This window comes from Canis lupus, chromosome 12 (assembly GCF_011100685.1).
Source record: "Canis lupus familiaris isolate Mischka breed German Shepherd chromosome 12, alternate assembly UU_Cfam_GSD_1.0, whole genome shotgun sequence".
Taxonomy (NCBI): Eukaryota; Metazoa; Chordata; class Mammalia; order Carnivora; family Canidae; genus Canis; species Canis lupus.
In genome coordinates, this window is record NC_049233.1 from 26,151,077 (window position 1) to 26,175,541 (window position 24,465).

Here is a 24,465-nt window from a genome sequence, read left to right on the forward strand (position 1 = left end):
CATGCTTTAAGATTGTTATTGTTATTGTTATTATTATTATTTTTAAAATGTGAATATCACTATTAATCTAAAATGTATAGAATTGAGATCCTGAAAATATTAACTCAGCACAAGGTAGACTGTCTATTCAGTGGATGGTCTTACTATCGTATTCTTCATTGTTTATGCTCCTGGTTTGGTAGGGGTGACTATTGATTTGGTTTAAGTAAATAAGATATTGGAGTTGCTGCTGAGGAAACACCTTTTAGTAATGTTCAGGGAAATAGAAATAAGAGCTACTCAGTATTCAAACACCGGAAAAAAATTTCTGATTTTAAATTGGTATAGCTTTAAAAATTTTTTTAAGGTAGACAGGTGAAGGAAGAAAATTATGAAAGACTGGGAAAAAATTCCCTAAAAGTTCCAAATAATTGAAATCAACATTTTGTCAAAACATGCAAAGTACACAAAAGGAAGACAAAACAGTAAGTGTACTATTGAGAAAGAGGAAGCAGCAAATAAAGGGCAGAATAAGCATCAAAATGTGAACATGAAAGCTTGTGGAGACATTCTAAAATCTCTAAATTAATCTGTTTGCTTTTTTTAAAGATTTTATTTATTCATGAGAAACACACAGAGAGAGGCAGAGAGACACATGCAGAGGGAGAAGCAGGGAGTCTGATGTAGGATTCGATCCTAAGACCCTGGAACCATGCCCCAGCGGAAGGAAGCTGCTTAACCCCTTAGCCACCCAGGCATCCCTGTTTTTTTGTTTTTGTTTTTGTTTTAAACTTCAGAGTGATGCTAGAATTGTGGATGTTAACAATTACATATCTATAGGTTAGGTACGCTTTATCTAGGGCAAACCACATGCAAGAATACTGCCATATGTTCACAGTTTATCTCAAAACCCTGAGTGAACCGCAAAAAGCAAAAAATTCTAAATGTTAATATTATCAAAATTAAAACAAATGTCATTTGCACAAAAAATGTACAAAACAATAAACATCTCTGCAGATAACATTTTAAAAATAAATATATCTATAAGAAGTCTAGGTGATTTCTGGTATTTAGATAGTAAGAAAAAAACACAATGAAGTGTTTCCTGTATTGATATTTGGTATGCTTAATTACTCAACTAGGTTCAGTGCTGGTGACAAACAGTATCAGACAGTTAGGGGTACAGTTCATAGAGAATGCCTTATGAATGGCAACCCTGAAATATCAAGGGTTGTCAAGACTCACACAAATTTTCAAGTATTCATGACAAAACTATTCAAATAAGAATGATTCAGATATGTATGACTGATAAAACTAGATTACTATAAAACTTTCGAATGAATTGTGAAATTAAAAACAACAATAAAGAGAAAACAAAGTACAAAGTCAAAAACATCACTGCAACTAATGAAATGCAGAATCTGAATTAGTGCTGAGAGTGCACTTGAGTTAAGTGCAGGATTTTTCTCTTCAATATTCCTGCTCTGGGCCCATTATCCTCTTAACTGTATCTCTGAATTCCCCAAGCTGTGCTAGAACAAGTAGTCCAACAATTTTCTCTTCACAAAAAACATGCTTATATTGGGGTCAAGTTCTAACAATTTAAAATAAATATTTTTAAAAAAATAAATAAAATAAAACAAATATTTAACATCCTCTTTCTCAAAATGTACAGATAACAACCTTTTCATCAAAGGCTTATCTAGGAGTTTATCCTTTTTCTTAATTTTTTAGATAACCATTCTTACTTGGTTTGACATTAAAATTATCCATAAACTAAAAATGTATTATTTCTTACAATGAACAAAATAAAGTTATTTAGCAATTTTTCTTTCTCATATCCAATTCTTGTCTTAGAGCAATGATATATTCATTTGACCTATTACATAGATCCAATATACTCATTGTCTATTCATATGGGTCTATGCTTTGGTTATTCATGTGTGTACTGAAATTTGCAATGTGTGAGCAAAGCAAAGATCGGGTCCAATTTTAAAAAGCAAAGCAAATATTAATACTTAAAATATATATATTGAGAGGGATAGGCCAACTAAGAATATATGTAGCACTAAATAATACAAAATACACTAATAGTATAAAAATGTGTATCAGTAAATTGAATCACCTTAGGATTCTGCTTAGAATTTCTTCCCTAACATAGGAAACTGCTAGACTGTCAATGGGTCCATGCAAAGGTTGCAGGTAATTTCATAGTGGTGTATTTTATAACTTGATCCCTTATCTAAAATCTACCATCTAAAAGAAATGTAATAAAAAACTGATGAAGCAAAGAGCTCAGTTAATGTTCTCAGAACCAAAATGCCGTATGTCCTTTTCTTGGCTAAGACAAACCTTCAACCATCTGACTTGGTCAAAAAGAAGGAATAAGAAAGAAAACTGTCCCAATCTTGGTCAGGGGCAATACTTGCTGTATGGTGCCATGCTTTCCTCTTCTGGGATCTACCTAACAAAAACCTGATAAAATGCTGGAGCACTCACTTTGTTAGATTGTAATAAAATTGAGAAGCCTTACAGAGAAATTAGAATTACCTACCCAATTAACCTTGAGCCTCCTGTTATTAAAGCAGACATGCAAAGGTACAAATGTCTTAGACCAGCCTTCTGACTAGCTTAATACTTTTTAAGTCAAACATTCTGGAAATCTTTGAATTACCTTTCTTGGAAGCATTTTCCCTTATTGGCAATTCTGATATGGAACTTTGTCATATGCTTCAAAATAAGGCACAAATAAATCACAAAAACATCAAAATGCCAAATACACAAACCCATACAAAACCCCAGAAATTTTCAAATTCTTTAGTAGTTGCCATGAAAGGGCAGTAGAAACACAAAAAGAGAACAAATCCAGTATTTGGAAAATGGCTGTCAATGTTGATAATCTTTTAATTTTATAAATAAAATTGTAGGAATGTGTTCCTGTCATCTAGCATTATATAAGTAACCATGACAAACTCAGTTGCCTAAAATAATAACCATACCATTATCACTATGTGCAGGGATTCTGTGGGTGAAGGACTTAGACCGAGTACATGGGGATAATTTGTTTTGCTCTTAGAGTCTGGGGTGCACGTAGAAGGACTCAAACAGCCTGTGTTCACTCAAATGGCTAGAGGCTGATATCATCTGGAGAATTCTTTACTTGCAGGTGTGATGTTTTGCCTTAGGATTATTCAAAGGCTGGGCTCCAGTGGGATTTCCCACTGCTACCTATCCAAGGCCTATCCATATAACTGACTTCCTCACAATGAGAGGTGGGGGGGCAGCCCTAGAGATTCTCAGAATCTTTGCAAGGCAGCTTAGAGTTCCTAAAGGCAGTGTTCTTCTAAATGAGACAGAAAGTGCACTGTGTCTTCCCACTGATCCTTAGAAATCCTGAAGAAGTGACACCTCCTCTGCAGTCTTTCTGTTACTAGCGAGTCACTAAAACTATCCAAATTCAAGAGGAGGAGAATTAGACCCTACTCATCTTTCTCTAAGAGAAATGTCAAAGAATTTTTGCAGCCATCTTGAAAACTACCACAGAGTGTGTAATTTAAAATATTTCTAAGATATCATCAGTCCCTTTCTGTATTGGAGATATCCCATTTGAATTTCAGTTGCAATATTTTGAGGTGGACAATACATCTCAGAACAAAAAGGGATAGGCTTTCTCCGTGGTAGAAAATAAATACACTATTACAATTCTGGTTTATAATATATAAAATGTCTAGAAATGTCTCTGTCTTCATATATTCTATTTTCAATAGCTTAACAAATAAAAATTTCCTGCAATGTGGTGTGAGAAGTCTTGACTCTGTGATTCCCTCATTTCGCTTCTTATGGGAAACAAGGGTGCAGTCCAAATCATGAGTGACAAGTGGCAACGAAGGAAAACCAATTATACTAGTAACTTTAAAAATATATTTTTTTGTATAACATCCCTAGTTTACAGTCGAGACGTTAGGTCCTTGGAGGTTTTTCAAACAGCAGGCTTTAACCACAAAAACTAAAATAAATTTGTCTAATTGTCAATAAAATCAGACTAGAGGAATGTTAAGATTTAAGGTAATATAGAACTTTGATTCACAACATATAAAAAAAACTGCCACCTCATGCTTTGTCATTGAAGTTTATGAAGAACTGAGCCTGGATAGGTTTATGGTATTTTTTTTTCATTCTTAAGTCAAAGCCCCCTACAGTGAACGACAAACTATACATAAAAGGGTTTAACATGTTAATGTTGAAAATTATTTCACACTAGTATCATGATATATTCCACTCTTCAACTCAAACCTGACTATTTTAATTGTTTGGTCACTTGGAGTCCGAATATATCATATGTTGAAATAACCTTGTGTTGGTTCACCATTGAAACAAGTTTCCTTGAGTTCTCACAAAATATGTATTTACAATGCACTGTTCCATATCACATGTGCTACTACACGATCCTTCAGGTGGGACCTTTTAGTCAGTTACTCTCATTTCTCAAAATTCAGATCCAAGAAACAGAAGAATGCAGTGAATAAACCAAAAATAAATTCTCGCCTATCTGTAATTCCTCATATACTCTTTGTCCTTTACAAACTCAAGTGATACTTAAGCAAAGAATAAGGCTTATTCTTCTATCTCTGTTTGGCAGTCGTGATAGGCTAGGCATTCTTTCCTGCAGAGCAAAGTGGAGAAAAAACATTGTTGATCTACGGTGCAGTTTATTAGGGGCACAGCTCAAATTAAAATCACTGTCTGGGCTCTTGATTTTTGTGGGATTACAAATCGCTTTGTTGTTAAGGATATTAAAAAGTTGAAACAGGAGTCTACATAACCGATCCCAGCCTGACTGACAAGCAGTGAGCATGGCCTCGCCCCTTCAGGATTTGAGAGACTAACTGTGCTGTCTGATGTAAGGCATAGCCCAGAAGCCAAATGAGAGAAAGATGATTGGTACGGGCTTCACACCCACCAGGCAGCAGCATCACTTTGAAGGTTTTCGGTTGATTTTATTGTCGATGAAAATCAAATTGCCATGAAATCAGAAAGGATTTACTAAAGTAGCCATCACCAAATACAGAAGATATATTATAAAATAGAAACATGATATTAGCACATCAAAGAGAAAGGCTTGCCTAGAGAATGATCACACACTTTCAAATAAAACTCCACCAAACAGCACTTTACTTTTAACATAAAATCATCACGATGTTTTAAGACTGCATTCCATAATTTCAACCATGCTTACTAATATAAATGCCCAAATACCTTTCATTGCAATATAATTTATTTGCAACATATCTATCTGTGACTTCCATTTAAAGACAATGAACGTAGGTGATAAATTTGCTTTGATGCTTTCCTGCTGTTTCCTCACTCTTATCTGGTTCTGATCTCCTCTAACCTCTCAAATCTTGTTTCTTGAAGATAATATGTTTGTTCCTCACTCTTTCAAAGATAAGCCTGTAGACCACCACTTCTCTGTTCTCTCTCGCCAATCTCTGCCATCAGCATCACTAAAAATAGCAACACTCTCTCCAAAGCTACAGTAAGTTACCCCTGAAGACTGCTCAGAAGCAACTGCTAGAGAAGCTGCAGCTGCGTGGTTATTTAGAACTGGCTGGCCATATGGTATATGAGGGACTCAAACTTTAAAGAAATTTCTGAACTGCCAGTTAATTTCCTGAGATATTTTGAAATATTGCAAACATACTGTATATATTACTTTCTAATTTTTTCTAAGAATATCTTTATCATCACCGCTAAAAGTTAGCTTCTGTTCGAACATTCCTGGAGAGTTTTAAGTAGAATGTGAGTTTGCATATTCAGTGATCTGACTAGTATGGGAATAAAATATTGAATATAAGATAGGATTTTATTACTGGTATTACCTCAGATATTACCACATTTCATTTGGTTTTGGTTTTGTTTTCTCTCTGTTCATAGAGTTATTTGCTAGGTATAACTAAACTAAAAGGAATATTTCCCCCAAGCCCACCAAAACCAAAATAAGACAAATAAAAACACTGAAACTTGTTAGAATCTTACTACACTAAACCACTAGAATTCTATATCACACAATTTTATAATGATCTTATAACAAATCTTAAACTTCATATTGTTCTAATGATGAAAAAATCTTATTAGATTTGTAAAAATAAAGTTAAAGAGAGAATGTCATAAGAATGTAACTCTCTCCACCCTCTAATTCAGTGACTGATATTTTAACTCTTTCTTTTTTTTTTTAAAGAAAGTTAAACAGATTAGGATGTTTAATTAAATTAAAAGCTGTAAAGCTGTGTGAGGGCTTGACTCATGTCTAATGCTTCTTTTCTTTTTTTTTTTTAAAAAGATCTTATTTATTTATTCATAAGAGACACAGAAGAGAGGCAGAGACACAGGCAGAGGGAGAAGCAGGCTCCATGCAGGAAGCCCTATGTGGGACTTGATCCCGTGACTCTGGGATCTGCCCTGAGCCAAAAGCAGAAGCTCAACCACTGAGCCACCCTGGCATCCCTAATACTTTTCTACTGAACCTAATATTTAATCTATAGTTGAGCACACAGCAGAGGTATAAGAATTGCTTTTGCATAGTAATTTTGTCCTGACTTAGATAATTATCCAAATAACCTCCTTTTTATCATGAAACACAGATCAAATTTAAGATATATACTGTGTAAAAAAAAAAACATATATATATATATATGTACTGTGTAGCATCTTAATAGCAGAGTCAACACAGAAAAATAATCTGTATTATTTTAATACATAACTGTTATTAAAATGTTTATTCACTTATTTATTGTCTGGCTTTCCCATTGGAATGTGATCTCTAGAAGGAGAAAAAATTTGGTCATACTCATTACTATGAACTAGAACTATAGATGACACATAGTGTGACCCAGAAATAAATAATTCTGCAATTAATGCATGAATATATTCCTGTGTGGTCATATATATACATACACATGTATATACTTCCCCTGAAGAATCAGGTAAGTTTTATTTATTTGTTAGAAGAACAAAATCACATATGAAATTTTCCTTCCTGATCAGGTCATGTTGCAGAGAGGTAAAATGGCGGCATAGTGATTAATATTTTACCAAGGATTTATTTTTATTTTAATCAATTATTCACTGAGGTTAATTTTTGCATATCCATATCTATGGTTTTGTTTTAACTGTGCCCCCACCATCCTTGGCAGTTAAGGTCTTATCTAGATTCTATAAAATGTAGTTTATAGTGCAATACATTATTATTATTATTATTATTATTATTATTATTAAATGTTCTCATTTTCCTTCATTTTGTAAAGGAACAATGAAAATACTTGAAGCATAGACAAGCATGATAGATCACCTAAAAGGTAATCAATGAGATGCTGGATTTTAAGTAACAGCTAATATCAGTAAATTAAACCTAATGGAAACTTAATAGAACTAAATTTGTTTCCAACTAGATTTTCAAATAGTTATGCTGGTTCCTAACATACTCACAGGGAAAAAGGAATCCAATGTAAAACTCTGTGAACAGGATCTGCTTAAGCAAAGCTGACTGGAATATTTCCCTGGTTGGTAGGAGTATATAGTTTAATGAGAGAAACAGAAAATCTCAAAAATATGTTAAGTGATAAGAAGATTTAACCTATCACAGGAGTTTCAGAAAAGCCCCATTAGGGAGATGATGACTGATCTAAATCTTACAAAATTGCGAAGAATATAAAAACACACAAATATGAAGTACATAGTATAAGACTAGGAGATATCTGTTCGGTAACATTTCCCACTGTAATTTTCGTCAAGATTTCACATTAATACTTAAAAGAGAGAACTCCTAAACAATTTTCTAAGTAATTTCTATAGTCAGAAGTAAATGTTTGAATATTTTGAATATTTTCCATGGTAACATATCGAATCAGAAAAGCATGGCCTGGTCAAATAATATTACCTTAATATATCCACCCTTTCTCAATGAATTCTAAAAGATCTTTTATGAATAAATCTCAATAAATGGTGGTTATTTTTCCAAAACAATGAATTCTAACACAGAGAAAATTGCTATCACTTTATAAAATGGGAAAATGATGTAGTTCAGATGTGAAATAAATCATTTTGAACATCAAATTTCATATATTTCTTAGTTTATTTGTTCTTTTGGGGTCAGGTGAGTTGTTTAATATCACCAAAAATTTTCAAAAATAAGTGGAATTCTCTTGGATTTGCAAATAAGTATTTGAAATTGCTTCGGGTAAGAGGCTCAGAGTGAAATGAAGCATAGAGATAAAAAGAGAGAATGATACAATGGATGTGATTAGGTGACACAGTTGAAGAGAGAAAAGGGATTCAGACAGGGAATTAAAGAAAATGAGCATAGACATATAGAAACATCCTACAGGGACACAGAAAAAGTGAGAAGATTTGACAACAACCCACACAAAGGACTAAAGAAAATAAAGACACAGAATTACATGTTCTAGGGGAAAAAAAAGAAAAAGATGGGTAATTGATTTTTACGAAAATAGAGGAATTGCCTGAGAGTGCAACAATGTGGTCCCAGAAAGTGAAAATCATAGGAAATGACAAGAGAACTGTGTAGATGTGCTTGTAATTTTGAGCATGAGTGTTACAGGTAACCTCCTGTCTGTGTTAAATATCAAATTCAAAGTTCAGTACCTTTGCTTTATCTCTCATTGATCCTTTGCCCAGGATAGACATTTTAGCACCTGTTTCTTCCTGTAGTCTCTTCAAGGAGTTTCCTCTTGGTCCAAGCAATTTCCCCACAAAATTGAACTAGGAAACAAAATCAATAGAATTCTGTTTTAGTGTAGAAAAAAAGTAATAATTTTCACTAAAAATAAATGATGGTTTATGGGCTCTCAAACTTTACCATGCAAAAGAGAGTTATGCCATTCATACACATAGACACACACATGAAACTATTTCAGACCTCTGGTCTAGGATTCATTTTAAAATGAATGCCTCTTCTTAAAGGATCGCCAAAATCAATAATATATTGAACATATCACATATAGTAGTTACATAATCAAATAAATAAATCAACTAAAAGAAAGAAATTAGGGACACCTGGGTGGCTCAGAGGTTTAGCGCCTGCCTTTAGCCCAGGGCATGTTCCTGGAGTCCCAGTATCTAGTCCCACATCAGGCTCCCTGCCTGGAGCCTGCTTCTCACTCTACCTATGTCTCTGCCTCTCTCTCTGTGTCTCTCATGAATAAAGAACTGAAATCTTAAAAAAAAAAAAAAACAAGGAAAGAAAGAAATTAGGGAGAAAGAACTAAGGTTTTTCTTTTTCCAATCAGATTATTGAAATTAAAAAAAAAAGACTCTGCACTTTCAAAATTACAAAAGTTAACATTTTAAATAGATTTTTAAGATTTTTATTCATTTATTTTTGAAAGAGAGAGAGAGAAAAACAAGAGCAGAGACAGGGAAAGGGAAAAGCAGACTCTCCTGCTGAGCAGAGAGCTTGATGGAGGACTCGATCCCAGCACCCCAGGATCATGACCTGAGCCAAAGGGAGATGCTTAACTGCCTGAGCCACATGGGCACCCCTTAAAAAGATTTTCAGAGTAAAATTTAATATTCATTTTTGTTAAGCATTATCTGTGCCCATAATATTCTATTCCAAATTTCATGATTTGGAAAAAAAGCAATTCCATTATTCTTCAGTTATACATTCTCTCTCTTTTTTAATTTAAATTCAATTAGCCAACATATAGTACATCATTAGTTTCAGATGTAAAGTTCAATAACTCATCAGTCGAGTTCAATACCCAGTACTCATCAAATCACATACATTCTCTATGTTAAGGAGTTGTGCTAAGGATCAGTAAATAAAGGATGTGATCACATATACAGAAAAGTTTTAAAACACCACTGATAGCACATATATACAAAACATTTTCTCTAAATAGGAAATTCTTGGAGGTTTTTCAATTTGAAATGAATAATGAATATTCAGGATGAATAATTTGTTTATTCAGGATAAATAATTTGTTTATTCATCCTGAAACATGGTTAAAAACAGGTGAAATAGGAGCAGTTATCAGAGTATGTTGTCAGCTACTAAAAGAACATTACCACAGCAAATGACTTGGATAATAATTTGCTGATTAATTTAAAAAATACAAAAGGCTAGAATGCACCAAAAACTGTGTTGGGTACTGAAAAACAAAGATAAATAAAATTAAGTTACTGCCTTCTAAATCAGAGGCTTTTTATATATATTTTTAAGTCTATGGTCCTATAATAAGAAATACACCTTACTGAATGGTGATAGACTAAATGCTTTTCCCCTAAATCTAGGATAAATTACAAAACGTCTGTTCTCACCACATTTATTTAATATTGCCCTGAAGTGTGGATTGCTGTAAATGAACAGCATAAACTTCATAAAAATTATAGAAGGTAAATTGATTTTCAACAAAAGTATATAAGCAATAAAATTTGAAAAGCAATTTTTAGCAAATAAAGCTAGAACAATTAGATATTCATATGCAACAAACAATAAAACAAAACAAACAAAAAAATCTTTTTCTGTCCTACCTCACATTTAAGCAAACTTTGAGATCAATCATAGATGTGAACATAAAAACTAAAATTATCAAAATGTTAGTTAGAAGGCATATAAGAATGTCTTTGCAAATTTAAACAGAGAAAGGTTACTTAATAATAAGCAAACAGCACTCACTAAAACTTTTGCTCACCCAAAAGCCATTAAGGAATTAGATAGATTCGACACAGTCTGGGAGAATATACTCCCTATGCATACATCTGAAAAATTATTAGTATCCAAATATAACACTAAATGTTAACTAACTGGAATTAAAACAAAAACTTAAAAAAATGATTAATATGTAGATCTATAAAAAACTCCATCAAGTCAATAATTAAACACACACATATCAGAATTACTAAACAAAAAAAGACCAAATGTTGACAAGGATGTGGAACTACTAGAGCAACCACTGCTAGGAGTTTTTTTTTTTTTTATTTATTTTTTATTTTTTTTTTACTGCTAGGAGTTTAAAATGATATAATTGAAATGGAAAGATTGACAGTTATTTATAAAGTTTTATTTATTTTTTATTTATTCATGAGAGACACATGACAGAGGCAGAGACATAAGAGACATAGGTAGAGGGAGAAGCAGGCTCCTCAAGGAGAGCCTATGTGGGACTCGATCCAGGGATCCTGGATCAAAATACAAAAAAAAAAAAAAAAACTTGTATAAGAATGTCCACGAGAAAAAAAAAAAAAAGAATGTCCACGATATCTTACTCATAATCACCATTAAACTAGAAATAAACCAGTGCCCATCCAAACAGAATCAATAAGTTTATACAAAAATAGGAAGCTAATCGTCAGTGATTAACACAGCAGCATGGATGTACCTCTCAATTATGTTGAGTGAAAGAAGCTAGATACAAAAAAGTGTGTGTTAGATTCCAATGATACAAAACTCTAGAGGCCAAAGTCATGTATGGTGTTATAATTCCCAAGAGTAGTTGCCTATGGAAAATAGGCCAAGCTTGGACTGACTGGAAAGTGACAAAAAGGAAGCATCTGGGGTGGTGGAATTATTCTATATTTTGCTAAATGTATAGGTACATTTTTGTCAAAACTCCTCAAGTTGTATGCTACAGCCTCAGCATTTCACAATATGTAAACAGTACTTCAATTAGAAACGGAGGAAAATTTAGAAAGTTGAAAACATATAAATATTTTTAAAATAATATCATAATTAAATATCCTGCAAAGAAATACTAATACCAGGCAGTTGACAAAGGAATCTCACTAGACTTTTAAGAAATACATCATTCCAATCTAGGCAGATGTTGGAGGAGTCACTGAGAAAGATGTGACTGCCTATTGACCCCATGACCTGGTCTTTGGCAACCAGAGGCTCTTAACCCCCACCCTCATCCTTGGAATTTATGTTCTGCCCACTGATCCCACAATAGGAGCCACTTCAAGGACACAGCTTTGAGAAAGAATGATGTGTTATTGAGATCATCTGGGCTGTATACATGACTGAACCCTATTAAGGTCTCTATGCTGAGATCTATTCATTTTGTAGCCACCCAAGACAAGCCTCATTATATAAGTTCCATTGCTCATTAAACTTTTCATCTACCAATATGGAGTAGCCTACTTCTTTCCTCAGTCTGTCCTTGCTCTCTGTGTATGGAAGCCAGTTTTGAAATTCACCCAGGAAATTCTGGAGATTGTGAGCTAATAGCAGACTATCCAGAGAAAGAAATGGAGAAATATCCCTTTACTCAGTTAGAGGCTAATATAACCTTGATAGTAAAGGTCAAGCAGAAAAGGGAATTTATAAAGCAAATTCACTCATGAAACAAAACCCACATAACAAAGCAGTAGCATAACCAGGGCCTGTTGTATATACAAGACATACATAATGAGTAAGTTGTGTTTATCACAGATACACAGGTAGTTTAAGATTTATAATCTCTAACTGTAAGTCTTACTAGCAATGGAGAAAAGGAGGTTAACATTTTATTTGAACAGAAAAAAAGGCTAACATTTTATTTAAAAAAGAAAAATAATTTTATAAAATTCAATTTCAGTCATTACAAAACTCACATCATCTGAAAAATGAAGGAAATTTCCTTAACCCAATGGAAGCTTACTAAAACCCAGTAAGAATTGTATATTTAATAATTAAATAATATCAAAAACAAGGTAAAGATGTACATTCTTATTTTAGTCAACACTGAAAATTTAAGCCATTGAATAAGATAAATGTTATAAATGTCAGAAAGTAAGAAACAAAGTACCACTCAAGGCTTATATAATTTAAATACATAAAAGCTCAAAGTAATTTCAGAAAAATCATTAGATTCAGTAAAAGAGCTTAGCAAGGTGTTTCATACAAAATCAATATAAAAAAATCAATTGTATTTTCGTTCATCAGCAACATATAATTAGTAATTTTACAAAGAGAGAGAGATACCATTTATGGCACCAGTAAAAAATAAATTACATTTTCTAAGAATAATTTTAATTGTTTAACATCAAAACTTTTACAGAGAATATATAAAATACATTAATAAAGCTGTCAAATGGATATAAATAGATTGAGAGATAGATTATGTTCATGGATAGAAAGTCTCAATCTATTATTTTCAAATATATCTATAGATTCTGTACAGTTCTAATTAAAATCAAACAGGATTTGGATCAAGTCACCAATTGATTGTACAATATGCATGAAAAAGTCAAAGCCCAAGAATAGCCAAAACATTCAGAAGCAGAACAAGTTAAGGATTATGCTTATCACATACAAAGATTCATTATAAAGCTATATTAATTATGATACTGTGATTATGTATAGTCCTGGAACACATAGGAAATAGAGCAATGGAATCCAGAAATAGACTCTTGCTCATGTTAAAATATATGATACAGGGAGCAGTACAAAGCACAAAGGCAAAATAATGGTCCCTAAAGATGTCAATGCACGAATACCCAGAATCTGTAAATCCATTATCCTACAAAAGGGAATTTGCAACTGTGACTAAATTAGGAATCTTGAGATGAAGAGATTATCCTGGGTTATCCAGGTGTGCCCAATGTCCTTGTAAATTTAAAAAACAGAGTTCAAGGTTGGAGTAATGCAGTTGCTGGCTTTGAAGATGGAAGGCAGCCATGAACCAAAGAATAAGAGTAGCTTCTACAAGCTGTAGGAGTCAAGGAACAGATTCTCCCTTAAACCACCCAGAAGGAATGCAGCCTTACTGACACCTTAATTTTAGCCCATGAGAACCATTTTAGACTTCTAACCTTCATAACTGTAAAATAACAAATCTGTTTTGCTTTAAGTCATAAGTTTGTGTTAACTATTACAGAAATAATAGGAATCTAATATCCTAAGTAAAGAAGGGACTGTCTAATACAGAGCATAATTGGCTATCCATGGTAAGAATAATGAAACTGCTTCTTACATTATAACAAAAAATAAATAAATATTGATGGATTATAGATTTAGGAGTGAAATGCAAAATTTTTAAATTTCTGACAGAAAAATATAGGGAAATAATGTCTAAGTGTTCTAAAACAAGACATAAAAATGTGCTAATTGTAAAATAAATGTTTGATTAAAATTAAGAATATTTTAAGAAGAACACATAAGTCACAAATTTGAAAATATTTAGAATACATGTTACCAATAAAACATTAGGTTACAAAAACAAATATAAAAATGTAAGGAAAAGACAGTTTATTAGATAAAAGATAAAATCATGAATGTTACTGAAGAAAGAATAGCAAAAGAAAATGCATGAAAATTTCAACCTCATTAGAATTTAAACAAAAATCAAATTAAAATGATGGTACACACTGTGTTGGTAGAAATGAAGTAGTCAGAAACCAAATATTGGTCAGAATATGAAACCATAAAGACTCATACACCCTGCCTAAAGGAATGTAAATAGATACAACCATTTTGGCATTGTCTTGTAGATCTGTAAACATATTTAACCTATGTCTCAGCTATTCCATTACTGGGCATATTCTGTAGAGAAGTCTTAGCACATCTACAGGAATATCAAAGCTTGTAAGAGCAAAAATAATTGGGGAAAAGCCATCAATTCAAGAATGATATGCTGTCAGGTTAACCCTATAACAACACACTTGTCTATGTCTGTGTTTCCCAGTTCCCCCTCCACATATGCTACCTTTTGTGGATTTTGTCAATAACAGGAAGTTACATGAGATCCAGAAAGTGAACATGAATTGGAGTCCATTATTCTTGGCAAATCATGGTGCTCAGCATGGCTGTTTTACTGACTGCTACATGAGCTCCCATTCTGTGGATACAGGAGCCCCCACAGACAGTTCCAAGCTTCCAGTTCTAGGTTCTGGCAAGCTTCAGGCTCAAGTATTCACTGTCCATGGGTGGCAACTTTCATAAGGTCCTGACCCTCATTTCTTCCAACATCATGCTAGTTCTTATAGATTATAATATTATGTACAGAGTAGATCCTATTTTCCTTCCAGAATCATGACTGGTACAAATGATTAAGTAAACTGTTACGTATCAGTAGTAAAATATTTACAGCAGTGAACACAAACTACCTGTAACTACACAAAATTTCATTGTTAAATCCCAGAAAAAAATTTTGAGTGAAAAATTCAAGCTCTATACATATGACACTGTTTTTATAAAACCCAATGAGCAAAATTAACAAGATTTTATTTATGAATAAATGCTTAAGTGGTTAATCTAATCCTCAAAAAACAGGTGTAATAGTAAACAGAAAATTCAAGGTCTTGGTTATGTCTGGGAATGGATAGTAGAGAATGTGATCAAAGGAAACATTCAGGTGGTGTCAAAGTAATAGGTAATATTTTAGACTTTAACTTAGAGGTTTATGAGTATCCATTTTGTTTTGTTTTTTATTCTGCATGACGATTACACATATTCTTTGAATGCGTTAAATATTATATATAACTTTAAAAAATCAAACAGATCAATTCCAGTTGAGTAAATTTTGACTGAACTTCTCTTTAATATTCTGTTATAGAACCTTCTTGCCCCTTTACTGGTAGTAGTAAAACATCAAATAGAAAAATATCAAAGCACTCAAAGTGATGTCTCCATTGGGAATGCTTATTGCTGAAAGGAAGAGACAGCACTTCATGCATTCCTGGTTGAGAACAGTTATTGACAAAATATATATATATATATATATGGGCCATACTCTTGAGAAGTTTCTGTTCTATGCCTTGATTATTGTGACCCATTTCGCAACACTGTTTCAATACGGTAGCTTCATTTCTAACTAATGACCAATTGAAACCAATTGTCTGAAACTGTAAGGGAGATATCCCTTTTAATTCTTTCATATCTCTATCTTTTGAAATAGAACAGATATATCCAACAGAATAAAGGTGTTATATAATCAGAGATTTAACTTAAACTGATGGAAAGGAACTTTTCTGAGTAACATTAATTATGTAACATTATTTTAAATATTCAGTCCTTTTAATGTGTATTTAAAACCTGTAAATATGCAATCCACCATTTGCTTTTGCAACAAGTATTTATTTATCATACCTTAAGTTTGCTTACGTGATTTTATCACTTCCCTAATATCTGCAGTTTTTGGAGCCAACAATGAGGGATGGCTCAGAAAACTTTTTTCCCCCTAATTATTGCTTGGATAAGTAAAATGCCCCAACATCAGTGAACAAGTAGAGCATAATGCTTAAAAGCATGGTTCTGAAGCCAGATATGGGTTTGTAAATTCACTAACTATGGGAATTTGGCTAAATTAATTAATTGCCCATTAGCTTCATTTTTCTTATCTGTAAATGGGGAGAATAAAGATAATAATACATGTACACTAAGTGCTCAATAGATGTGGGTTGTTCAAAGAAAGCAAAAACACTAATTTGAAAAGATATTATTTTTACTGCATTATTATTTACAATAGCCAAGATATGAAAACAACCCAAGTGTCCAATGATAGAAGAATGGATAAAGAAGATGTGTGTGTGTGAGGGGGGCATATTACACAGCCTAAAGAAAAGAATGGATATTGCCATTTGCAACAACATGGATGGATCTAGAGGATATTATGCTAAGTGTAATAACTCAGACAGACAAAGACAAATTCTGCATGATTTCATGTATATGTGTAATCTAAAAAATAATCTAAAAAATCTAAAAATCTAATAATCTAAAAGAAGTCTGTTACATTGCAAACAATGTAAAAGACTTTTAAATACAAAGAGCACTCTGGTGGTTGCCAGAGGGGATGTGGGGAAGGACAAGTGAAATAAAGGGGATTAAGAGGTACAAATTCCCAGTTATAAAACAAGTAAATCATAAAGATGTAAAAGTACAGCTTAGGGAATGTAGTCAATAATATTGTAATAACCTTCTCTAGTGACAGATGGTGACTACCTTTCTCGTGATGAACACTAAGTAATGTATGGAATTGTTGAATCAATGTGTTGTAAAACTGAAACTAATATAACACTGTATGTTAATTATATCTTATTAAGCATGTTGTTATTATTACATGATTATTATTTTTTCAGGAGATTGTAATAGTTTCTGACACCCATAGTGAAGTTTGACTTTGGTAACCCTTATTCTTTTATTTTTATATTAATGTTTTTATTTATATTTATTATGATTTTATGATTATTGGCTACTATTGCTTGCTACAATTTGCATTTTTGAAGGCTCACCGTGTGCTGGACACTAAGTTCTCTACAAGGATGATCTCACAGCAAGTGTGGTGGCAAGAAGAAATGTTTACAAACATCTCCTCACATGGCTGCCTCTTCTGTAAAGGCAGGTGCCTCCATCCAAAGACTGGACAGCATTTCTGTTCGAGATTTTAAAACATAAGATGTAATCTTGAAGCTAGTAACTATTTTTTACGTTGTGCTTAGTTTTTGGAAATTTACTTTAAAATAAATTCTGAAAATAGTCAATACAAAAGTTGTTCCAATAAGACATTTTTCCCCCTATACTTTCATCCTATATCCAGTCCTCCTTCAAACAAAGTCAAATGACACAAGCATGACAGGTGTATTATCAGTTCACTTAAAACCGTTGGTTCTAACCTTTTCTTTAAAGAAAGTCTTTTTTAAACACAGAAAATAACTGAAACACTACACAGCAGTGTCTTCAATATTTAGCTATAATTTAGTAACTTGGGAACCTCTAAGATTCTTGAGGCTTAATAGAGTGAACACAGCTGTGTTTTCAGTATGTTAAATATCTTCAAATAATTTGAAGGTATTTTATCCACATGTGTTCTAAGAAAATTAAATTTATGTATGTCAAATTCATTTATGCTTAAGTCACTGAACAATTGTTTTGCAATAACTTTTATATTCAAAAAGCCTTTTTAGCAATTTTAATCAGATTTTTAATTTTTTTTCTAAAAGGAAATACTCATGGCAAGTAATATTAACCAAAAGAACACATTTCAATGGACTTGTAAAGCTACAAAATAATAATTTGTGCCAAAGCAAGTGCTTTTCATAAAGCTGGGGACATTTTAAGAAAAATATTTTAGGGACATTTTTAACATAGTAAACCTAAGAAGAGTTTAAAATTAGGTGAAAATAAACTTCAATAATATTGAACATATGTATTTCAAAGTTTACCAATTCATCCTCTAAGTATCAGATACCCCAGAATCTATAGTCTTCCTTTATACCCTTTCTTTTTGATTAATGTGTTTCTTCATGATTAGTAATATTTCATCAATATTTGTATGAAATAAACCTTTTTTTAACATGTAGCATTTTTCTAATGAAATGTTTGTAAACTAATTCCAGCAGCTCTGTTTCTTACACAGAAGAGGAAATTCACCTGGCCTTAGTTGTCTTTTTGTGGGCACTAAGATTACATCTGCTTTATGATGAAAGGGCAGAGTCAATCACTAGGGCCACTTGTGGAGAATGTCTGAACTACTACTAGTCCCTGCTCATGGCCTCATCCATTCTTTCATATGCCACAACTGGATCTAAACTCCCTCATTTCCTGATCCTCAAATTCTGCTTGTCCTCACATCTCTATATTTGAACACCATTTTCATCTCCATCCTAGTTCTGACTTGAGTTATGAATCCTCTCTTAATCAGTAGGAAATCATAGAGTTGCTTGCTGTTCTGTATTTGGGAATTCAATATTAAATCATCCTTTAGTATTCTACTCTTGCGTTTGTCACTATTAAAACAAAGTTAAACAACTTTTGCAGATTTCACAAAGAGAGACCATGGTTACAGATCAAAAAAAAAAATATTCTTCCTGTGTAAATTGGCAGGAAACGACAACACTTCAGGTACTCATCTCAGCAAACATCAAAGGACATTGGTGAGCAAGGATATAGAGCTTTATTCAACCATAAAAATATCAAGCTATGTCTGTAAAATTAAATAGTGTCACTTGGAATTTACAGAGAACTCTATTAAAGAAGGCTACTTTCAATTTAAGATAATACACAATGATGAGTATTCAAGAAAATGGTGGTGGAGAGAGAGTACTTTAGAATTAACAATTAACTATAATAACAATAATTGTCAACAACTAAATGTTATTCCAAAAACATATTTATATAAAATCAAGGGTGGAATCAATTCAGTTGCCTACTAAACACATTGGTTTAGCATTTAGAACTTGTGAAATGTATGGAGGATACAAAGGGAACCAGATATAAATACTTCCTTCAGGAAACTTACACTCTTGTGGGGGGAAAAGGGAATGCACATAAACTGTTAACAATTTTAAAAGAACCTGGTAAATGCCATAACAGAAGTACATTAAGTGCTACAACAATTCAAAGGAAGAAGAAATTGCTCCCATACTGGGAAAGTTAGGAAGTTTGAGTATTTTGCAGAGTCTTGAACAGGGAGGCAGAAGCTGGGCAAAAAGGGGGACATTAAAAAGCTCAAAAAGAGAGACTGGGAAAGATGTGGAGTGGAAAGAAACTAAAGATGGAGGAGCCCATTGGATGTTGGTGCAACCTTGATAAATGATAATGGAGCATAAAGTAGAATGGTAACTGAAATTAATTTGGGGGAATATGAAGAAAGGAGAGTGAACTAGTAATCAAAATATAGTCTACATTCAGAGGATTGAAAATATACTGCATCATGAATAAACCTGTGGAAGATGGGAGCAAAAGTTTTAGAGGGAAATTTGTGGTATATTCTACTTCAGATGCCCTCCAAATGGAGAAATCTAGTAGCTATATATGGATAGATACTGAGAGAGAAGTATGAAAATATAATTCTAGCTATTTTCTATATAGATGTGTGACTTAAAGTCAGAAATTTCTAAGGGAGAAGGATAATGGAAAAAAAAAAAAAAGAAGCAGCAGCCCGGGAAAGAAGTCTGAGGAGCATTTATTTTTTTATTTTTATTTTTTTAAGAAAAGAAAATAAGGAGGAGAGGCCAAGGACTAGTTTCTGGAAGAATACAAGAAGATGAGGAAAACAAAAGAAAGCTAGATTTTTAAAAATAAATCACTTAATCACCAAAACTTTTCCTGGGACACTGCACCAAAGCAGAGACGGGATATATGGGAAGCTGGGACAGAGGTAGAAGATGAGAATTCTGATGGAGACTTTCCAGGCAGAAGGAATAACATGTGAGAAAACCCCAGGAGCATGGTATGTTTGATAAACTGAAAGAAATTCCCATTTCTTCCCTAAGAAATGTGGCTGGAAGGGAGACAGACATAGAAAAAAATATTCAGGTACTTATGACCCTGTCGAGAATTTTGCTCTTAAGTTAAAAGCAGTGTAAAGTATTTGAAGCATCTGAGCTGGCAACGGGTGGAAGAGGGGGGAAGCGAATTGTGGGATGACTTTTACTCTAAAGGCATCTTGCTGACTGCGGTGTGAGGAATGGAAGGAGTTAAGTCAACAGGTGGAGAAATCAGGAAGCAATAATTTTCACAGAGGCCAGAGATGGAGGTAGCCTAGAGATTGAGAAAAACAAACCATTCATTGGATTTGGCAATTGGGAAGAATTTTGACCCTGTGCTAAAATACCAATCAATACAATTGATTGGTATTTGTATTGATACCAATACAATTGTACCAATTGTACAATACCAGTACAATAGATGTCATCTCAGAATTTACACATTTCAAAACACAACAGCAAATGTCAATATATATATGAACTAAAGGAGTTTAAGTAAAAATAAAAAATATAAGCAGCAATTGGTCTTGCTTGCCATGAGATCCCAAAATCCCACTGGGGATTGCTCTTTTCAGAAGGAAGTATTTGAATGTGAAGGAAGCATACATAGTTGGAGAAGAAGAATCCATTTACACCAAATATAAAAATACAAGTCCTTTATAATATGGTCATCTGGTATACTTTGTGCTTAATCAGTATTTGTCTCTGGAAGTTCCCAAATAACATGGTCTAGGTTAAAAAATCACCCGACATTTTGTCATTTTACAGGATAGTCTGTGTTTTACAGAAACAGCAAAGAAACTTGCGAATATACTGACAAAAATGACTGAACGTGAATTTTAGTAACATAAATAATTTAACAATTTTAAATTTTAATAATTTTAATAATGTAAATAATTTAAGAATTTTAAACACATATACAATTCATGTCCCATTTGTTCTGCTATAAATAATTCTTTACTATGTTTCAGCACTTAAAAGTGTAAATCACATTCTCCTTTCACAGACAACTAAGTAGCCTTTAGTCATGTTTGAAACACTTTTCATTCTGTGTGGAACATCCTTAAATGTCTTCCCAGCCACGTCTTTGCCATATATATACGACTCTACTTTTCCAAGCTCAAGTTATTTTTATTTGGAAAAAAACATTTAAATTACTATCATTAAGTGCAAAGAATCATTAATAAACAGCCCTAATCTTAATTATAACCACAGTTCAAACCCAAACACTAACTGGTGCAGTATGTACAACTATCTGAATAAAAGTTTCTACAGTAGTATACAGTGGGATTGTCATACAGTCATTTGTAAAAGTAGATGATTGTTTACTCAGTACAATGACATGTAGGAACATAACTCTTTTTTATGTGTATCTTGGCACTTTTAGTACTTAAAAGATATTTATTTGGCTTTTCAAATAATCACTAAAATAACACTTTAAGTTGGCTATATTATACTTTAGAATTTTAAAAATCTTTAAATAAACCATAACAGTGCTATCACATAGAATCTTGAATTTCTAAAGTATCTCTTGTAAGCTGTTTACAGGTCTAAATTACAGATGTTTGTTCTTAACAGGACTTGTTCCTCTCTACGTCATGTCATGAAATCAATATAACAGTTTATGCTTAATATGGACATAATCATTTAAGAAGTGCTTATGGAGTATTTGCTATGTGTCAGGCACTATTCTATAGGGAATTGGGGCATATGCCACTAAGTTCTTTGAGCATAGCGAGCTTGCATTATAAATATACATTTAGGGGCATCTGGTTGGCTGGCTCAGTTTGTTTTGTGTGCACATCTTGATCTCGGGGTTGTAAGTTCAAGCACCATGTTGGGTATACAGATTACTTAAAAATAAAATATTTAGGGCAGCCCTGGTGGCGCAGCAGTTCAGCGCCACCTGCAGCCCAGGGTGTGATCCTGGAGATCCCGAATCGAGTCCCACCTTTCTCTCTCTCTCTCTCTCTCTGTCTCTCTCTGAATAAATAAATAAAATCTTTAAAAAAATAAAATAAAAAATTTAAAACAAATATTTACTTCCAACTTAAAATAGCTAATTGCTTTTCTGTTTCCTAGATGTTATCTAGTTTCTTCAAGGTTTAGGCTGCTTAAAAATCAACTATTACATTGTTAAGTATTTTCTTGAATATAATATGGATAGTCCTAAACATTTTAAAAGGATATGTCCTAATTCCCTAAGGATAAATATAAATTTAGTAGTAGAGTACAAGAGAGTTAATTTGATTAGCTCATTCAAATCGTATCAATTTAATCAGTGTTAGTTAAAAGATTGGGTACTGTGAGCAGACTACTCAGGTGGCTTTTCACCCGATGATAGGTAGTACTCCTACTTGCTGAAATCCTCAACTAAGAAACTGATATGCATCTGTTAGAAAAGAAAACAGGAAATTCAAATCTCAGGTCCTTCTTCATACTTATTTAGTGGTATTAGAAATATAAAGGTACTACATGATGAAAGGAAACTTGTTATAGCAGAAACAGAAACACAGTATTTCAAACTCAATGATTCCTCTGCTTGGACTTGATTCTTTTAAGGCAATGGATTCCATCCAAACGAAAGCCTATCTTAAGAGTCTTGCTGATAAATTTAAAATTGCCATGGTTGCCCAGCCCTCATTATATGACATGTCTCCTTCAGAAAATGTCAGCTATTGATTTGAATATTTTGAATATATTTATTAAGATATAATTCACATACCATAAAATTCATCCATTAAAATGTACAATTCATTTTTTTGTATATTCACATTAATTTTTTAGTATATTCATATTTAGTATATTCACAGTATATTGACAGGGATGTACAACCATATCAAAACTGAATCTTAGAATGTTGGATTCCTCATTAGAAGAAACCTCACATCCATTAGAGTTACTCCTTATTACATCCTTAAACCTAGACAACCACAAATCTACCTTCTGTCTCTACAGATTTGCAGATTTCATATAAATGGGGTCATACAATATATGATCTTTAGTGACTGAATTTTTTTACTTAGCATATTATATTTAAGGTTCATTAATATTTTGGTTCTTTTATTGTTGAATAAGTTCCCATTGTACTGAATATCACGTTTACTATGCTTTTTCCACAGTTGCCTTCTTTCACATTGAGAACATTCCTTTATAATCCTAGTTTGGTGGATGGCTGGGATTGTTGTTGTTGTTGTTGTTGTTGTTGTTGTTGTTGTTGTTTAAATCATGAAAGAGTGTTGGATTCTGTCAAATACTTTTTCTGCATCTGTGGAGATAATCATATGTTTTTGTCCTTCATTAATTACAATAATATATTATTACATTATTAGATCTTGTCTGTTTGTTTTAAAGATTTTATTTATTTATCCATGAGAGACGCAGAGAGAGAGAGGCAGAGACACAGGCAGAGGGAAAAGCAGGCTCCATGCAGGAAGCCCCATGTGGGACTTGATCCCGGGACCCGGGGGCAACGCCCTGAGCCAAAGGCAGATGCTCAACCACTGAGCCACCCAGGTATCCCTTAATAGATCTTGTTAAAGATGTTACACCAATTTGGATTCTTAGGATTAATTCCACTTTTTCAGAGTGTACAATCCTTTCCATATATTGCTGGATTTGGTTTGTAGCATTTCACTGAAGATTCTCTGCATCTAGAAAATTCCATATATTTTTCTTTTGCTGCCTGTGTCTGGAATAGACAGAATGATGGCTTTATAAAATGACTGGGAAGTGTTCCCTACTTTTCTAATCTTTGAAAAAGCTTATGAAAGTTGAAATCAATTTTTTGAAAGCTTAGTAGCATTCACCAGTGAAAAATCTGAACCTGGGATACTCTCTGTGAAAAAATTTTAATTACTAATTTTAATCTGTACTTGCCATAGTTTTAACTCAGATTTTACGGAGTCCTTCTTGATGACTTGTATCTTTCTAATAATTTGTCCATTTCATCGAAGCTACTTAATTTATTAGCATACAGTTGTTACATATTCCTTCATGATCTTTTTTACTACTTAAGGTCCATAGTGATGTTCTCATTTTCTCTCCTGATTTTATTTTTTTAAAATATTTTATTTATTTATTCATGAGAGAGAGAGAGAGAGAGAGAGAGAGGCAGAGACACAGGCACAGAGAGGAGCAGGCTCCATTCAGGGAGCCTGACGTGGGACTCGATTTCGGGTCTCCAGGATTACGCCTTGGGCTGAAGGCAGATGCTCAACCGCTGAGCCACCCAGGTGTCCCTCTCTCCTGATTTTAATAGCTTCAACTCTCTCTCTCTCT

At 33.1% G+C, this 24,465-nt stretch overlaps 1 protein-coding gene across 8 annotated transcripts in view; it reads right to left on the bottom strand.

Moving 5' to 3' along the window:
- The window catches only part of KHDRBS2 (KH RNA binding domain containing, signal transduction associated 2), a 569,820-nt gene that overhangs the window by 355,957 nt on the left and 189,398 nt on the right, over positions 1–24,465 (bottom strand). For all 8 annotated transcript variants that reach the window (XR_005367885.1, XR_005367883.1, XR_005367887.1 and 5 more), the window contains exon 3: positions 8,641–8,757. Coding sequence is in view for 2 of the 8 variants with exons in the window: in XM_038554423.1 (XP_038410351.1) it covers positions 8,641–8,757 (117 nt within the window). In the remaining 6 variants the exon portion in view is untranslated. The remainder of the gene's footprint in view (positions 1–8,640; positions 8,758–24,465) is intronic.